This window comes from Pantherophis guttatus, chromosome 6 (assembly GCF_059756535.1).
Source record: "Pantherophis guttatus breed Tessera chromosome 6, ASM5975653v1, whole genome shotgun sequence".
Classification (NCBI taxonomy): Eukaryota; Metazoa; Chordata; class Lepidosauria; order Squamata; family Colubridae; genus Pantherophis; species Pantherophis guttatus.
The window spans coordinates 58,491,304-58,510,000 of NC_142068.1; the positions used below are offsets into that span (position 1 = coordinate 58,491,304).

The window sequence follows — 18,697 nt, forward strand, 5'->3', positions numbered from 1 at the left end:
AAACTGCAACATAATCAAAATTCTCTGGACTTCTTCCTTGTTAAAGTTGGTGCCTGTACCTACTGAAAACTGAAATGGCATTGATGTTAATCTTAACTGCACTATTTCAAAGGTTAAAATATATTTTTTAAAAAAATATACAAGTTTGTGCCTTTGGCTGCTATTAAACTTGGCATTTTGCAAACACTGGGCCATATCATTTGCTGTTTTTGGAATTACAATCCTTATCTGCCATTATCCACATTAATTAATATGCTGAAATATATTACATGTATTTGAATAGAATTTTTGAAAACATGATTAAAGGGAAATACTCTAAAATTAAATGTTTTTGCTATGTCTTAAAATGACTGCTCTTTAAAAAAAAAGTTAGAATAGAATAGAATTTTATATTGGCCAAGTGTGATTGGACACACAAGGAATTTGTCTTGGTGCATATGCTCTCAGTGTACATAAAAGAAAAGAGACATTCATCAAGAATCATAAGGTACAACACTTAATGATAATATATAATAATAAAAAATAATAAAAAAGTTTACTTCAAAATGTAACTAATTGATTAATATTTCCTCTTTTGCCAGGTTGTTTACCATCAATGAATTCTACCTCTTGAGAACTGCACTATACTGGGTATTCCTGCAGCAAAATCCCAAAATTCAGATAATCCCATCTTATAATACTATCCTCACATATTTTAGCAGGTATACTTTTGTTCCATGGATCATAACCCTCCTCTAAAGCAGTCTTGGGCTTAGGCCTGATTTCCTTCAGCTCTCAGCCTAAATTCAAAATTCTTCTGCTACCAAGCTGTCATTTGGCTAATTGCAGGAGTTCTAGCCTATTGCAAGTAGAAAAGGAGAGATGGACATGGAAAAGGATGTGGGGAGCCTTCTTTAAGCCACACCCACTATGTAATGATATGAGATTCCCAGATCCAACGTGGTCTTCAACAGAGGAAGTTCTAAATGGGCTACATTATTATATTTCTCAAAAGTTCTATGGTATCGGTTGGGCTATGAAAGAGAGCTGGTCTCAGATAAATGACTAATAAGAGTTGGAAGGTGCCCATCAGGCCATCCCTGGCTCCCTGCAGAAATCTCCCCCTATGTTTTACAGCTGAACCTATGTCCTTCCAATCCCAGTCAAACATAATATAAAGAATTAACAGTCCCTTAAACTGCATCTGCTGCTGCTAAGGCAGAAAGCCAGCAGGTCATCCTTTTCATGTCCTTTCCTGACCCAAACAGAATTCCAAGAAGTGAGCCAAGTTCATGAAAGATTTCCAGCCTGGCTTGTGAAATATACTTTTTGTGGTTTAGGTTGATTTCTTTTAAAAGACTGTCTTAACACTGCTGGTGCTATCCCATGAACCATTCTTTCCTGTGAGTCATGGACCACTATAAAGAAATCACTGTCGGAATCAAAAGAGAGTTCCCATGCCTGGAATATCAAATGCTCTTCTTTTTAATCCCTCCCCCCCATCCCCCCCAGCCCTGCCTTTTTCACCAAGTGATAGGAATGAGCTGAAGGCCTAGATGAATCATTGTTTATTAGCTTGACCTGAGAAGCACTCGTTCTATCAAAAGATTTCCGAAAATAAGGGCATTTGCAGCTAGGCACATGTGCAGGATGAATGTGATGCATAAATGCATTCTTCTACAGGTTACATTTAATATAATGTACATGATACAGTAAGATGATGTGGTTAAGCAATCTGCGTTTCAAAGGCAATTGCCTTTCAAAATAGCTGATTAATTGACCAGAAATCCATCCTTTTAATCATCTCATTTAAGCTTATTGAATTTTAAATAGTCTTGACATTTACAGATTTGTATTCTGTCAGTTTAATATAATCTTCTGTAACATGCTTCAGTTTGAAATAGCTGAAAAGGGGATAAATAGATCATGTAACATTTATTTATTAAGCCATGTGGAAATATATACATGTAGACAGAACTTTAGAAGTTTATTCTTTTGCTAATCATCTAGGTTTTGCTGAAATCCCATCATGTCAACCAAAATTAAGCAAATTTAACAGGAAACAAACCAATAGACAAAGGTATGAAAATAGGACCCATTAAAATTCCCCTAGCAGGCTAAACATGCTTCTCAAGAGTAAATCTAATGGCTTTTAATCTGGCAGTGATTCCTATTTATTTTAATGCAACTCCCAGACATAGATACCATATTGAAACCAGAGTTATACATGAGTAAATCCAATGACTGCAGCTGATTAAAAATGGATTATTTCAAAATCCATCTTCATGAACATTATCTTGCCCTGCCAAAGAAGGTCTGATTTTCATTCTCAGAATGCTTTTTGTTCTTGCTTTATTGTAAGGGATTAGAAGGCGCTATTTGTGTGTCTATTTTGGCAACATTTCCCCCCCATCACTGGTTTCACACAGTTCTGAAAAGTGTCCTATTGGAGGGGTTGTCTTGAATGACATCCTAGAGATCTTATTCTAATAGCCCTTGAGGCCATGATCAGCAAGCAAAAATTCATGTACTCTGGTTTTACAAGACAAGTGGATGATGGGAAAACTGACTCTGCTTGGCAAGGTTGAAAAGCAGAAAAGAGAGGAAATCAGTGGATAACACAGGTCTGATGAGATCATTCAAGTATGATTGAACCAATCCCACCAGGACTGGTTGTAATAATAGACATTTGTCCATTTAGTCATCAGGGACCAGGCATAACTTACCTAAGTAATGAAGTGGTTATGGAAAGGACCCCGCAGTCCCTTGGAAAGATAAATACATGATGAGGAAACAAAACACAAATATTCTTTGCCTACCTTCCAAGCAAGATAAATGCTATCTCACCCTTAATGATGCTGAAAGTTTCTTCCCCTTTGGAAAGAAAAATTAATTTCTGTCTCTTCAATTTGCACGAGGATGGTTGAAATTTTTGGCATAGCATTTACACTTAGACCTCTTTTGGATATGGCTGATACATATTGAGACTGGAGTGTCTTAAAAACCATACTATTACTATATGCTATTCAACCCTTCCTAAAAGGTTATCCTGAGAATAATCAGGTGGCTTTTTGTTTATAACCTGTTATCCTTGTGCGTATTAGGTGCAAATGCTTCAAGCACAGTTTTCTGTGGGTACAAAAAAAGTCTGGCAAAGAGAATTGCAGAATCAACTCAAGGTATTTTTGGCTTGGGTTGCCATAGACAAAGAGAAAAAGCAGATGTACAAAGCTTTACATTGTTTAGCAGCCACATGAGATACCAAGTAGCTTTCTGCTACTTTATAACAGTTCCTTACAGTTCATGGAAACAGCTGCAAGAGATTTTTTGCGCTGGAAATCTCAGCCAATTCCCAGTTACTGGCCAGTTTCCAAAGAACCATACAACTGAACTCATTCCAGAGTGCCTAAAGGAGGTCTGTGTTTGCATTTCTTTCCAACAGAAGCCTCCTCTGCCACATCACAGCTCTATTTTAAAACCCAGCAGAGTTCAGAGTTAATGTTCAGCATGACTCTGAGAACATAGGAAGAGTTCTTCTAAGTCAAAGCCAAAGTCCATTTAATGCAGCATCCTGTTTCCAGCACTAGCTAGCCAACTGTTTCTACAATGCCATCTCTGTTACAGTATATGTCCCAGCTATTGAGTAGCCTGCCCACCTTCTGTAGTCCGTTTCCTGTTTCCAGGCCATTTAAAAATTATTTTTCAATCATTCGTTAGCAGTATCTTCATCAAACTACAATGACACCAAGAAGGTATTACTGAATATTTACATGCCAACATGTAATATAAGGGAGTAGGTATTTGTGTAATGATGATCCCTGTCATCACTCACTCAATTGAATTGCATGAGCCTTGTATTCCTTCTTTGTATTTCTTAATGTCTGCTTTGTTGGATTTCTCTGATATCTTGACAATTGAATTATTCACAATCAATTGAAAAAAGGTATTGAACAGAGTGTCTAAAATACTTTAAATCTATATTCTGCAAATACAGTGACTAGTGCAGGGGTCTTCAACCTTGGCAACTTTAAGACTTGTGGGACTTCAACTGGCCGAGGAACTCTGGGAGTTGAAGTCCACAAGTCTTAAAGTTGCCAAGGTTGGAGACCCCTAGACTAGTGTATTACTAATTAGGACTTGGTTGCAAAGCCAGTTTCCTAGTTTTAAAATCAACTGCACTGAAGCACTGATTTTAGGACTATTTCTTGATCTACTTCAAGGTACTCATAGAAAGGAAAAAGAATGAAACTTCCAGGTGTACAAAAGAAAAGAACTTGCATATTTATGACTTCATTCTAAACCAGAGGGGGGAACGATGGTTCCTTTATGACTTGTGGATTTCAACTTCCAGGCTCCTAGCTCAGGAATTCTGGGAGTTGAAGTCCACAAGTCATAAAAGGGCCATCATTCTCCACCCCTGTTCTAAATCTTAGTTTGATCTCAAATTCTCATATCTCATCAACTGTTTTTCAAAAGCAAAAATGGATTTAGCTAGAAAGCACAAAGTAGATTCACATAACATGCTAAGCTAAAATATGCCCTGCTGGTTTTGGTTTAGCTGCCATACAGGTGTGATTTAACCCTCTGTACAAATTAAGATTAAGCAAAGCATGACTTTGAACTCAGCCTCTGTGAGCTAAAGCTATGGACCCTAAGTCCAAAAAGTTTATCAATCCCTGATCTACAATTTCACAATATATCCTCATTCCAAAATTTACCAACTGCCATGATTGGAATGTGCATCTGTATGTCTGTGAGAGAAGATTTATTCTTCTCCAAAAAGCAAAGTTTGAATCCAAGCTCATATGTACATGTTCTCATTTGTCTTTTTAAAAATACATTGATTAATTATCAATGTTAAACATATTTATTACCAATATTTGTATGTGATAATGGAGAAAAGGTGAGAAGTTGGCACATACTGTATTCTAGAAAGCGAACGTCTGAGCAGAAATAAATTAAAATGGTTAGTCAAATATGTTGGCAGAACTCAGGAAAATATTTTTCCAAAATTATGAAGTGAAACATGTTGTATTTAAATAATGAGTTAAATTCAGATAAGCGGCATTGTGATAATTTCAGTGAAGGCAGCTGGTTTCTATGCAAATCCTTTGGAACTGGAAATGAACTATTGTTTAAAGTAAAAGAAAACTATTTCTGAGTTCCTTTTAGCCTTTTGAAGTCAACTATAGCAACAGGCGGCTAATTTATTTCTGACCTTGTAATGACACATTGCATTTTCTTTTTCTTTTTCTTTTTTCTTTTGGTATTCAGAGAGCTTACTTCTGGATGCCTTGCATCTATAAAATAAAATATAAAAAGTGTTTGAAATGAATCAAGCAAAGTTGCAGATGAACTCCCCAAAAGTCACTGGATGAGATGAAAAGATTAACTAACTTCAGAGTTTCTTTTTGTGAATGGCTGCAATTTTAGAAGTTCTGTTGATAACAGCTTAGTTGAAATAACATTGGAAGACATTTACTAACTAACTTTTAATTGAAATTGAAAGCAAGAGGCAGCAAAGATCAATAAGCAAAAGGGGACAGATATTTAAAAAGAAGACAAGCTGTGGACGTGAGAATTCATCCTAGAAACTCAGAGACTTTGGGTTGTAATCCTATATTCAGTTACTATGTCAGATGGCTTTTGAATCTACATCAGTGGTGGGTTCCTCCCGGTTCGGCCCGGTTCTCCCGAGCCGGTAGCGGTGACGATATGACATCACCGAACCGGTTCTGGCCCCCCATCCCCCGCGCCCCCCCACCCCCGCGTTATTCTTACCTTTTATTTGGCCCCATCCCCAATCTATTGCTGCCTCCTGAGTCTCAGTTGATGGCTTGAGGGGAAAAACTGTTTAAACTCTTGCCGCGGGGCTTCAAAGGGCCGCCCTACAGCTGATCAGTGGTAAAAGAAAACAAATGAGTAGACCAGTGCCTGCAAAAATAAATGGGTAGACCAGTGCCTGCAAAAATACATGAGTAGATCAGTGCCTGCAAAAATAAATGGGTAGACCAGTGCCTGCAAAAAATAAATGGGTAGATCAGTACAGCTCTGCAAGCAGTTAAAAGCCTGGTAGACCAGTACCTCTGCTAAATCCTAAATAATTGTCACATGACCATCAAGCCATGCCCACAAAATAAGCCACACCCACAGAACAGGTAATAAAAAAATTTAGAACCCACCCCTGATCTACATGTTAGTAGTGACATGTCTGAGGGAGGGATGCTAATCAGCAGTGCAAAAGCAAATATTCTCAGTTTGATAGCTTTATATTCCCTTTCTCCCTTGCACAGGGCACTTGAAGTTGTCTGTCAGATCTTTGAGGCAGATCATATTAGGAAACAGACACCACAAGAAATAAGAGAATTCTTCATTACAGGCAGTCCTCAAAGTACGACCACAATTGAGCCTGAAATTTATGTTGCTAAGTGAGAAATTTGTTAAGTGAGTTTTGCCCCATTTTACAACTTTTCTTGTCACGTTTGTTAAGTGAATCACTGCAGTTGTTAAATTAATAAGTAAATCTGGTTTCCCCATTGATTTTGCTTGTCAGAAGTTCGCAAAAGGAGATCATACGACTCTGGAACACTGCAACCGTCATAAATATGAGTCAGCTGTCAAGCATCCAAATGTAAATCACATGACCATGGGGATGCTGCAGCAGTCACAAGTGTGAAAAATGGTCATAAGTCACTTTTTTTAGTGCTGTAACTTTGAACGGTCACTAAGCAAACTGTTGTAAGCTTATACCTGTATTGGGTATAAGCTATAATAACAGAATCTTGAAAGTGTGACTCAGTTTCTCTTCCCCTCTCTCTGCTACCAAAGAGAGTGAAGAAGGCAGGCCCATCTTGAGTTTCTTCACTCTTTTCTGTCTTTCCAGATGAAGTTCATGTTTTACTAGCAGCTGCCTCAGATCTTGTTCAGGCCATACTCTTCTGCACTACCTTATCAGAAAAAAAAATCAAGTGCATTCTTCAGATTTTTTTTTTTTAAGAACTTGAAGATAGATTTTTTTCCCAGTGTTTTAAACACACTTTAGATAACAAGGCCATCTAGACATGTTTGTATGAAATAATGCAGAAAAAGACTTGCTTGAGGAATACTATAGAAATCTTTAACGCCACTATCTGAAAATTTTGATTTGTTTATCAAACCCTACCCAAGCACTCACTGCTTAGATCAGTGAACCTTTGACAGCTTTGTTTAGTCTACCAACTCAGGGCTGCTCCTTTCTTCCGCGTTGGAAAAGCCTAAGTCTTGAAATGAGGTGCTCAGCTTTTATTAATCATTATATAACCACCTAAATGGCTGGTTAGATATTACCTGCAGTTAGGTATCGATTCAACCTTTGGAACAACCTTTGAGGGACCTTGCACATAATCTTTCAGGGTTTTATTACCAGATTAAGCGTTCCATATTGCATGTCACTCCCAAAATAAATTTTGACCCACCAGTCAATGTTATTACAGTATAGAAACACATGTGTAAATTCTGGCTGGGAATAAATACAACAATAAACTATGATTTACTTTTGCATTGAAGAAAGAGTTGAGTTACTTACCTTTCCTTCTCTCCTTCTCTGATGCGACTCTGAGATCAAAGGCATTTGTTTCTGCTTTCAACTGACTAGGCAATGTTTAGTTTTGTAGTTTTCACAAGAAGCCAATTAATCGGATGAAGCTAGTAAGTCAGAGTTTAGATGTTATGTTTTGGTGTTATGCAGTCACTTTCGTTTCACTTTCCTTCCCATGGCCTCTTATTTAGGCAAGTTCTTACTCTTCTCAGAGTCAATCCTAGCATTAGATATAGTGAGGCATTCTAAGGGGACAATGAAAGGAGAACAAAACAGGGTAGACATTTCTCCCTCTAGCCTGAGCCCCCTCACCCACAACACCTACAGCAGATGCTCTAATATGTAGCCCTGAAAATTTCCTTGAAGAGCCATCTCTAGTCTAATATCTCACTGGGAGCAAAGCTCCTGGCCTCCTCAATCTTCAGAAAGTCCCGAGTGGTCTCTTTTCTGAAGTTGCAGCTAAAAGTCGGTCACATGTTTCTCTGAACAACATGCCTGAATGCTTTTGGATGGAGCTGATGGGGCTCAAGGTTGACTCAGCCTTCCATTCTTCCAAGATCGGTAAAATGAGGACCCAGGTTGTTGGGGGCAATACGCTGACTCTGTAAACCTCTTAGAGAGGGCTGTAAGAGCACTATGAAGCGGTATATACATCTAAGAGGTATTGCTATTGCTATTATGTATTTGCCATAATCTGTATACAGTACAGTTCCCATGCCAAATTGAGGAGTGTAAAGATTTACAAACAAACAATTGCAATAAAAAAAAAACAGTTACAGCACAATGAAGACTTTGAGGTTGATGTGCTTTCCATGGCCATTGTGTTGCTGAAGGAAGAGCATATATCCATCATCTCATTTGTAGTACCTTGCCTTGAGATAGTTGTGTCTGTGTGGCTGCCTTGAATTTTACTCTTCACTGCATTGCAAAGGCTTTCCATGAGGAAAATAATGTTTATAGAGTGAAATGTTTCAGGGTGGTGATAATGTTGGTGTTGGCATTGAGTAAAGTCTTTGGTCCGTTATTCTGATTCTTTAGTTTACCCAAGACCTGTGCCTTCCTGGAAAGGGAAGAAGGACAGCAATACATGGCTATCTTTCAGTCTCTTCGTTTACATGGCATTACTTCAAGTAAGTATACTTTTTTCTGTGATTATTCAGATAATCAGCTGTTCTAAATTTTGTGATGACAAAAAACAATATTTATTTGTAAACGTCCATCAATTCAGTAAGATTTCTATCAACATACCATTTTACATGGTACTTTATAGAATAGGTTTCAAAGTATCCTACAGCTATATATGAAAGAAAACTATTATTATATAGCTGTATATACATACAAAAGGGGACACAGTGGCTAAGACGCTGAGCTTGTCGCTCAAAAGGTCGGCAGTTCAGCGGTTCGAATCCCTAGTGCCGCATAACAGGGTGAGCTCCTGTTACTTGTCCCAGCTTCTGCCAACCTAGCAGTTCAAAAGCACGTAAAAATGCAAGTAGAAAAATAGAGACCACCTTTGGTGGGAAAGTAACAGCGTTCTGTGCGCCTTTGGTGTTTAGTCATGCCAGCCACATGACCACGGAGATGTCTTCGGACAGTGCTGGCTCTTAGGCTTTGAAACAGAAATGAGCACCACCCCCTAGAGTCAGGTACAACTAGCACATATGTGCAAGGGGAACCTTTACCTTATACATACAAAATATATATTAAAATTCTATCTACATTTTCTCTGTTGTACTTTTTCCATTTGGGAACAACTTGATTGAACTATATCTCCTGACGCCTTTATAAAGTAATGATTTTTTTCAATCAAGGAAAGGGATTTCAAGTTTTGTTCAGTCCCACTTCTACCTCCTAATTAATTTTCACGGACACATTAAAAAATAAAGGAAAAAGTAGTTATGGGAATTAACTCTTTGAATCTATAAAGTAGTCTTTAACCACTTGTTTCATGTTATCTAAGGAAATAGTAGAAACATACACTTGATACTTTAAAGTACAATACATTATAAAAAGGATAACATAACTGATGGTAAGTTTGGTAGGCTCCAGGCCCCCAAAACAGGTAAGTCCTGCTTTCTTTGACTTTATGTGGATGGGTCTATGACAAGCATAATGGCGTTGCTGGCTTTGACAGCATGGATCACTCATTTGACAGTGACCAAGCCCAGTCACATTGCTTTGACACACCCAAGTTCTCCAAGAGTTAATCAGTGCTGTGACAGTCGATCTAACCATGCAACATTCTGTTCTGATGACTGATCTCTCCTATACATTGCTTGCCATTCTATGCAACTATTTCATGTCAAGTCAGTGGAAAAGAAATCTGACACCATCTTTAGGTCTAACAACATTTTTACTGCTTTTCTTGATTTGATGCTCAGCAGAGGAGATGGAATTACAACTCCCAACCATTATGTTTATTTAGCAGTTCTCTTTCTCTCTCTCTGTCTCTCTCTCCTTCCCTCCCTCTCTTATCTTTCATTCTGGAAATCCAGACAACATCCACAACACTATCTCCTCCCACTTGTCTTCAAGAACTCAGTGAGAAAGAGAGTGATTGGCACATGTTAGCCAGTGAGGGCAAATCTCCCCAGTACCAGCCTAGCTTTTAACCAGTTTATCAGATGTATATAATAGTTCCAGCTATGTGAAATGTATTGTTTACTTGTGGCAGAGGAACAAGTGAGTGAAAAGCTTCTTTATTCACATTCTTTAAAATAAACCACTCAGCTATATTGTAAGCTTCAACAATAATTGCTTTCATTTGCAGGCTGACGGTATATTTACTCCTTTCAACACAGAAGAAGCACTTAAAAGTCTCCACCTCATAGATTTCAGATGCATTCCTCTCCCCCACCCCCACCCCCACCCCCCACCCCCCACCCGCCTCCAAATCAATGTTTCTCAAACTTGGAAACTTGTAGAGTATGGACTTCAACTCCCAGAATTTCTCAGAATGCTTGCTAGGGAATTCTGGGAGTTGAGGTCCATACATCTTTTAAATGGCCAAAGTTGAGAAACACTGCCCTAAATGAAATTTCTAGTTAAGATTAGTGTGATATGTTGATGTCTGTATTGCAAAATTGAGCAAAGGCCTTTGAGGGAAAGGGCTCAAGCATTTTAAGGAGTGAAATGAATGTCCTATAATTCTGGAAGACTTAAGCCATCCATTCCCCAAATGAAAAACAGAGGCTCCAACTCTAGGAGTCTGAGGTAAATGACATTCTTTGCACCCTTGTGAGCAAATGATAAGAAATTATTTAGCAGCAGTTACACAAAAATGATTGCCAAATCTATTTTTCATTGTGTGAACATCCCATAAACAGGTGAATGGGCCAACGTTGTAAAACTTGATTCTTGGCATGTTTGGCTGGCAGAAACATATGACAGGAAGAACTGCATGACTACAGACTGTGCAAAACTCCCAACTCTGACAAGTTTAGATTACGTGCATTGTTGACACAAGATTGCTTTTGTTTGACAATGTTTAATTCTGTTAACATTACAAGCAAAAGCAGGAATGAGCACTGGGTGAAAAGTGCAGTCAGAGTAATGAATTGCCTTAAGGTACTTCTAAACCAGGATTTTATTGAGCAATTGTCAGGCTTCCTTCAGAGCATTTTAATTGGAAGGCAAAGACCATTTTTAAAAAGGCACCTGTGTCCTACACAAGAGCCTAAGTCACAAAAAAAACCCTAACTAGTTAAATGTAATCAATCTTGGTATGTTAAGAAAGAGTTCCGTAGTACCACTACAGCTGAACCACTGGGTATAAATCCAGATTCCTAAGGTTTGGGAAGGGCTGCAGATAAATTTCATAGTGACAGATTCATGATTGTAGCAGTGATGGAGGAGATAGTGACAGAGGAAGAAAAGTTTTTGTTTATAATTCACCAGATATAAATAATCAGATTGGTGTAGCTGCTGTAGCAGGATAGACAGGTAGGGCTAATGGGTGAGGATGAGTAGATAAAAGGCCAGGAGGCTGAACACTTTTGTGACTAGTCAGTGGGGAACAGGAAAAATAGTGCAGGAAGTGTTCAGAAGAGAAAATTAACTAATTAATTATTTCAAGTTTGATGCCACTAAACTCTGGGCGGTGCACGGCATAAAATAAAATATTCTGGAGATGGCACTCCCATAGCCTAAGTACCTTATTGAGATTCCTTATCCAGTCAGCAGATCCTCAGATAAGTCATGGCACAAGGACGTGGGAGATTTTAAAAGTTTTAAAAGTTCTTTGTATTGCTTTTTAATTTGCTTTTTAAGGGGTGGGAGGGAGGATGTAACGTGTACAACTGGGGTGGGTTTAGGGGGCAACCCACAGGTGTCGGGACTGGGTCTTGGGGGGACGGGAGGGTTAGTTCCTATACTGGGGAGGGCGTTTCCATTGACACCGTGGGTGGGAGGGGCAGATATGGTGGGAGCAGGGGGACATATTGTGTTAGGGGAGGGTGCACTCGCTACTTGCGAGCGATTGCGCGCTCCAGCCCCCAATGCTCTTATCGTTCCCTGGGTTGTTCGGACCCCCAGGATCTGGGCCTCCGGTTGATGTTGTGCAATGCCAGGTCCGTGGTAAATAAAGCCCCCCCTCATTTGTGATCTGGCTCAGGAGGGGGGTGCGGACCTGATAGGTATTACAGAGACCTGGTTGGGCCAGGAGGGGGGTTTCCCCTCGTCGAGATGTGCCAACCAGGTTTCTATGCATTCCATCAACCGAGGTCCCAGGGGAGGGGCGGGGGGGTGGCGGTTCTGGTAAAGGAAGGATTTGCTCCAAGGGAGGCCACTGTACCTCAGATAGCCGGATGTGAGTCCCTCCTCGTGAAGTGGGGACATGGGAGGCAGATGGGCTTGCTGATTACGTACCTGGCTCCCTGCCACGTATCGGCTGCCCTGCCCGAGCTGCTCAATGTGATTGCCGAGGTGGCAGTAAAAGGCTATCTTTTGCTGATTGAATGGAGGGATCCTCACAAGGCGGGATATTGTCCAATGCCTATGGTATAATAATCCTATTCTAGAAAGTAAGAAGGAATACAGTCTTATCCTACAGCTTTCTTTCATGTTTTTTTTTATAAACTGTCATTTTAAAGCCCCAGCTATACCTCATATATCTTTATTCCTGTTATATTCTTATTATACCTATCCAACCTGCCCATAAGTTATTCTCCTTAGTGTATCAGAAACAGCTTTTTCTTTGGTACTGAATAATATAAATGGAACAACTGAATTGTTGCTTTTGTCTTTTCCAAAGGTAGACATCTAGAGGAGCTATGGGAAATCAATTTCTTTCCTTTGCCATGGCTTACAAGGATCTTGTCTGATCACTACCATGCAGTGAGTTGGTTTGCTTAATGTGATAATGGGTCAGTCTGGATTGATTGTAAACTCTAGTTTTTCATATGAGATATTTTCACTGTTTACCTTTGTATATGTGCAGGGACCTTGCATTAAAACAAAAATCTTTAATTTGGAACTGTACTTCTATATTTGATGGCACTACTCAGATCTATACACAAAAATATAGAACACAGGTAAAACATACTGTACATACATGTAGGGCCATATTAATATCACTTCTAAGTATGTGTAATGAAGCTGATATGAAAAGTGAATCAGTTTTACCACATTGTGTCACAATAGCATTGTCCATACTGCAAATTGATACTTAACTCTTATTTTGCAAAGACTTTTACCAAAAAAAAAAAGCAAGTGTTTACTTCTCTTTACTTGAAGTTGATGCAGGAGAAAATATCTTCTTCAAGTCCTGATAACAGAATGTACATAACCATGCAGTTGTCATGGCAATGAACAGTATTGGTTTGCTACTGTCCTCTTAACAGAATAACAGAACAGCAGAGTTGGAGGCTGTCCAGTCTCTTCTTAAAAACCTCCAGGGTTACAGCCCCTGAAACTTCTGGAAGGAAGCAGTTCTACTGATTAATTGACCCACAACCTCTTTACAAACTCAGCCTTCCAAGATGTTTTTTCAACAAACACCCCCCCCCACCAACCCTACAGTCTAGTCCATAGCTTTGCCATTTCCTAGTAATGTCCCACTTAGTGTCTGACCTTGATTAGCTCTTTTTTGAGATCAGACAAGTTTGCCAAGTGTTGGACATTAGTTTATAAATAGGAATAGGGAATGTTTTCATTACTTTGTGAAGAAACTCAGTGACTATCCATTCTGCTGTAAATAGTTCTCTTTTTGAACATGTTTGTTCATATTTGAAAAATAGTTCAGTTAAATAAGTTAATAGGTCAGTTTAAAGGTCAAGAATGGTAGAAAAATCTGGAAGCCATGAAATTATTATCATTTAGCATTTAGATACCAGACTGAACTGTTCAGGTTATTTGACCTGTCAAATATACCATTTTCTAGAGTCATCCAACTATTGCTGTGTCAGAATATAATGAAATCATTCTGCATTATAAAGTACAGAAATAATCCTTTAGTCATCTGTGCGAGTATTACAGATGATCCTGATATAGATGACAATATATTTTACCAAAACCTAGCAGAACACTAAAATCTGAAAAACGTCTGTCTTTGCTCAAATCTTACAAGATTTCAGATGGCCAAGCTCATGATATTTTGGGCCACTTAGTTAAGTTTTGAAGTTTGTATGACACACTAAACCTCCCTGTGCCATGACTCACATAAGCAGGTCATACCAGTGGGCTGTAAGGAATAATGATGTAACATGCAAACAATTATAAATGCTGTCCGAAATAGAAAACTTGTGACATTATATAACATTGATAAGAAAATTGGGATACGGCTGAGGTACAATTGCATTTTCTGTTCAATTTTATTGAATGCTATATTTAAATGAAAAAGTACCAAATTTATGCATGCTAAATATGGAAGATTTTATTTTCGTTTCAGCTAGAAAATGGTGGTGACATGGCCTTTCAGGCAGATTTTAACACTCAAGCAGTGAGATTTGGTCTTATGCTCAGGGAGGTAAGCTGTGAAGAACTTGCTAAATTAAGTGGGAGAAATGACAAAATGCAGTCAACAGAATCTCTTATACAATCTTCCAGGGCAATATCAATGGGAATAAAGTGCATTGCTGAAATCAAAGAAACTGATTATAATACAGTTTATTCCTAATCTGTCTACACTGTAGAAATTTTCAACTATCATCCCACCTATAATTGGCAAATTGAAGGTGGACGATAGAGATCATACTGTAACATATCTGCAGGCCATTGGGATTTTCATTCTACCCAAAAATATTCAAAAATTCTTGTATATGTACAAATTAAATATAGATATTACAGAGCCTGAGTGGCATAGGAGGCTAATGCCTCCTAAGGCAGCATTTAACATCCAGCTGCCTGCAATTACTGCGAGTTCAATTCTCACCAGGCTAAAGGTCGACTCAGCCTTCCATCCTTTCTAAGGTGGGTAAATTGAGGACCCAGTTTATGGGAGCAATAAGCTGACTTTGTATAAATATACAAAATTATGAAGGCTACTGCTTAATGCATTGTAAGCTGCCCTGAGTCTCCGGAGAAGGGTGGCATATAAATCAAATTTAAAAAAAAAACAAAAAACATATGATATATCCTACACATACTCAATTAAAGAATAAGTCCGATTAAATTGATGCAACTGACTTCTGCATAAACACATATAGGTTTGCATTGCAATGATTTTACAAATAATGGGAAATTATATTGCAATACTATACTAGATATATTTATTAAAAGTCCTATTGAATTTGGTGGGATTATTTTGAGGAAAATTTAAGTATTTTAATCTTAAACACATGCTCAATTCTCTCATGGAACTGAATGAGACATCAAAATGCTTAGGTTTGGTTAGATTGGTTTCTGTAGTTTTCTTCTTCGAACAATAATTTTTTTGAAAAATCTGGGATTCTTAACAAGCTACTACTACTTACAAAATACCGTTATGGCTGGATCTTGGTCATATTATGTGGAATACAAATATAATGCCACTCGGGGGGGGGGTTTATACAAAAAGTTCTTTTTATGGATGGGGGCAGATGGCAACTAAAGACATTAGAAACACTGTTGGAAGAGGGGATTAATTTAATTTGGCTACAGTACAATCAACTCCAACTGAGATGGAAAGAAGATCAAAAATTTGGCATAATGATGCATGAAGAAGAATTGGTTAGACATATAAAAGAGAAAGGTCCAATGCATATTAAGAGGGTTTATAATGTTTTGTTAGAAAGAGATTCGGAAAACGAATTGGTTAAAGATTGTATGATAAAGTGGGCCCAAAATTTTGCAGAACCAGTGATGTTGGAAACATGAGAAAAAATATGGGTCCAGAATGTTAAATTTACAGTCGCAGAATTTGAGGGAAAATTTTTATAAAATGTTTTATAGGTGGCATTTAGATCCTAAGAAATTGTCGTGTATGTATCCTAATATTCAATCAAAATGTTGGAGATGTGATTGCTTAGATGCTACATATTATCATATATGGTGGACCTGCAAGAAAGTGAAGGCTTTTTGGATAAAAATTTGGTGGGTTATGCAAAATGTTCTGAAGAAAAAACTTCAGTTTTCTCCACAATTGTTTTTATTGGGTATAGTTAAGGGTTTTACATTGGGTGAAACAAAGTTGATATTGTACATGGTGACAGCAGCGAGATTATTGATAGGTCAATATTGGAAAAATGATGTTATGCCCACTATAGAAGAATGGACTTTGAAGATGGCTAGTTTTGCAGAGATGGCGAAGATCTCAGCGTATCTAAAAGATCGGACTCAAGAGACTTATGTATGGGAGTGGAAGAAGTGGATAGATTATGTGCAGAATAAATATCAAGCTAGGAAATATCAGATAGCTTTTAGCTGAATGTATTATGCAGGGATAGATTAGCTGAATTTTATGAAGATATAAATAACACACAGGGGGTGGAGGGGTTTAAGTCTTATAAAATGTGATTTTGATTTGGACTTCATCCTGAGGAAGTCTTGGGAGGAGGGATGGGTTAGGGAGGGCTTGGGGGGGGGGAAACTGGGGAGAAAATGTATTTGTAAAACTTTTTAAATAAATAAAAAAAAACAAGCTACTACTATATGTACATAAATACAAATGTAATATATTCATGTATGGAATCTCAGTTAATATCTTACATTATTTGCAGACAATGATACAGGAAATAAGTAGTATTTCTTTTTTTTAAAATAATTTTTATTAAACAGTTTTGTCTTTAAAAACAACATAAAAAACAACCACAAAAACAAAACAAAGCACAGCAAACAATACATACCATCTAAGGTCATTTTACAGCTTTCTGTATCGGCATATGTATTTTGCTTTTGTAATTCTCTATTCTAGCATATCTATTTACTTCTCAATAGTAGTATAATAACATTACATTAACAGGAGCCTAAGTGGTGCAGCAGACTAATGCTACTGTTAAAGGTAGTATTTAGCTTCCAGCTGCCTGCAATTACTGCGAGTTCAATTCTCACCAGGCTCAAGGTTGACTCAGCCTTCCATCCTTTCTAAGGTAGGTAAAATGAGGACCCGGTTTGTGGGGGCAATAAACTGACTTTGTATAAAATATACAAAAGTATGAAGGCTATTGCTTAATGCCTTGTAAGCCGTCCTGAGTCTCCGGAGAAGGGCAGCATATAATTTTTTTTTTTTAAAAAAGTATATATTAACATTCATAGTAGTATTCATTATTCTTATCTACCAATTTATATTCATTTATATTTACATTTCTTTGTTTAATGTTGTTCAATTACTCGAATTTAAGTTTCATTAGTACTAAGTTAAACATTTCCTGTTTTGGTTTCTATTTTTGAGCCAATAGTACATTTTATTCCATACTTCATAATAGTCCGAACCTTCCCTCTCTTTTAGCTCCATAGTCATTTTATCCATTTCTGCACATTCAAGAATTTTCCTAATTACTATTTCGTCTGAGGGTATATTGTTTTGTTTCCAATTTTGTGCAAATATAATTCTTGCTGCAGTGAGTATGTGTAGTTAATGTATAAGGAAATAAGTAGTATTTCATTGCTCTAAAAATCCTTAACAGGGATTAGTAAAAGGAAGCAAACAACAAAGCAAATTCTCCTGTAGAGAATAAATTAGGTACTAATGAGTTATTTATTCCTCATAACTGATCATTTTCTGATATTTTAAGACACTGCAATAGCGTACCTTTATGTACACAAATTAACATGCTGATTATTTCAGGAACCAAGATATCATGCAGAAGTAATTTCCATTTATGGATTCTTCTTCGAGCTAAAAGCAGTAAAACATGATGCTTCAGCATACAGTTTTTACATGAAAGTAAGAACAGCATTTCTAAGATCCTTGAGGTTCAAAGTAATACTTGGACTTTTATTTTTATTTTATTTCTTTTTGAAAGTATTGTGCAGTCTGTAGACAATTGTCATCTATACCCAGAAGGGTAACTTCAGCTATTTTGACTCATGTTGACAATGGAGGATGAAAATATATTCTCACACATGGAAGGATTTGCTTAGGGAACAATGGCTTATATATGCCTACCTGAAAAGTAATCATTTAAGTGCTTAATATTGTGGGTTTGCCTCTTTCTTATATACAGGTATTTCTTGACTTACAACAGTTCGTTTAGTGACTGTTTGAAATTACAATGGCACTGAAAAAAGTGACTTATGATCGTTTTTCACACTCACAATGCTTGCAGTATCCTGATGATCACATGATCAAAATTCAGACACTTGGCAACTGACTCATATTTATAACGGTTGCAGTATCCCAGGGTCATGTGATCCCCTTTTGCACCCTTCTGACAAGCAAAGTTAATGGGGAAGCCAGATTCACTTACCAACCATGTTATTAACTTAACTACTGCACTGATTCACTTAACAACTGTGGCAAGAAAGGTCATTAGATGGGTAAAATTCACTTAACAGAAATTTTGGGCTCAATTGTGGTGGTAAGTCAAGAACTATCTGTAGTACGTTCCATGTTAAGATTCTTTTTGTTTGTTTGTTTGTTTAATCTAATGAATTCTGAAGAAAGGATTGGGAGAGGAAGATGCCTCTAGCAGGTTAGACAGCGCATTTTGTGGCATCAAATGATTTTCAACATCAATTTAAAAAATTGAGCTAGATTATACATTCAACATAATAAAAAACACAAAG

At 37.6% G+C, this 18,697-nt stretch overlaps 1 protein-coding gene and 1 long non-coding RNA gene across 3 annotated transcripts in view; one reads left to right on the forward strand and one right to left on the reverse strand.

The window, feature by feature from the left end:
* The window catches only part of BTBD16 (BTB domain containing 16), a 40,558-nt gene that overhangs the window by 17,713 nt on the left and 4,148 nt on the right, over positions 1 to 18,697 (forward strand). For both annotated transcript variants that reach the window (XM_034436377.3, XM_034436375.3), the window contains exons 11-15: positions 582 to 701; positions 8,594 to 8,685; positions 12,807 to 12,889; positions 14,442 to 14,519; positions 17,757 to 17,855. In XM_034436377.3, coding sequence (XP_034292268.2) covers positions 582 to 701; positions 8,594 to 8,685; positions 12,807 to 12,889; positions 14,442 to 14,519; positions 17,757 to 17,855 — 472 coding nt within the window. The remainder of the gene's footprint in view (positions 1 to 581; positions 702 to 8,593; positions 8,686 to 12,806; positions 12,890 to 14,441; positions 14,520 to 17,756; positions 17,856 to 18,697) is intronic.
* The window catches only part of LOC132709395 (uncharacterized), a 27,875-nt gene continuing 25,892 nt past the window's right edge, over positions 16,715 to 18,697 (reverse strand). The window contains exon 2 of the long non-coding RNA XR_015728671.1: positions 16,715 to 18,697. This exon is cut by the window's right edge and continues 666 nt beyond it. This is a non-coding gene — a long non-coding RNA (uncharacterized LOC132709395).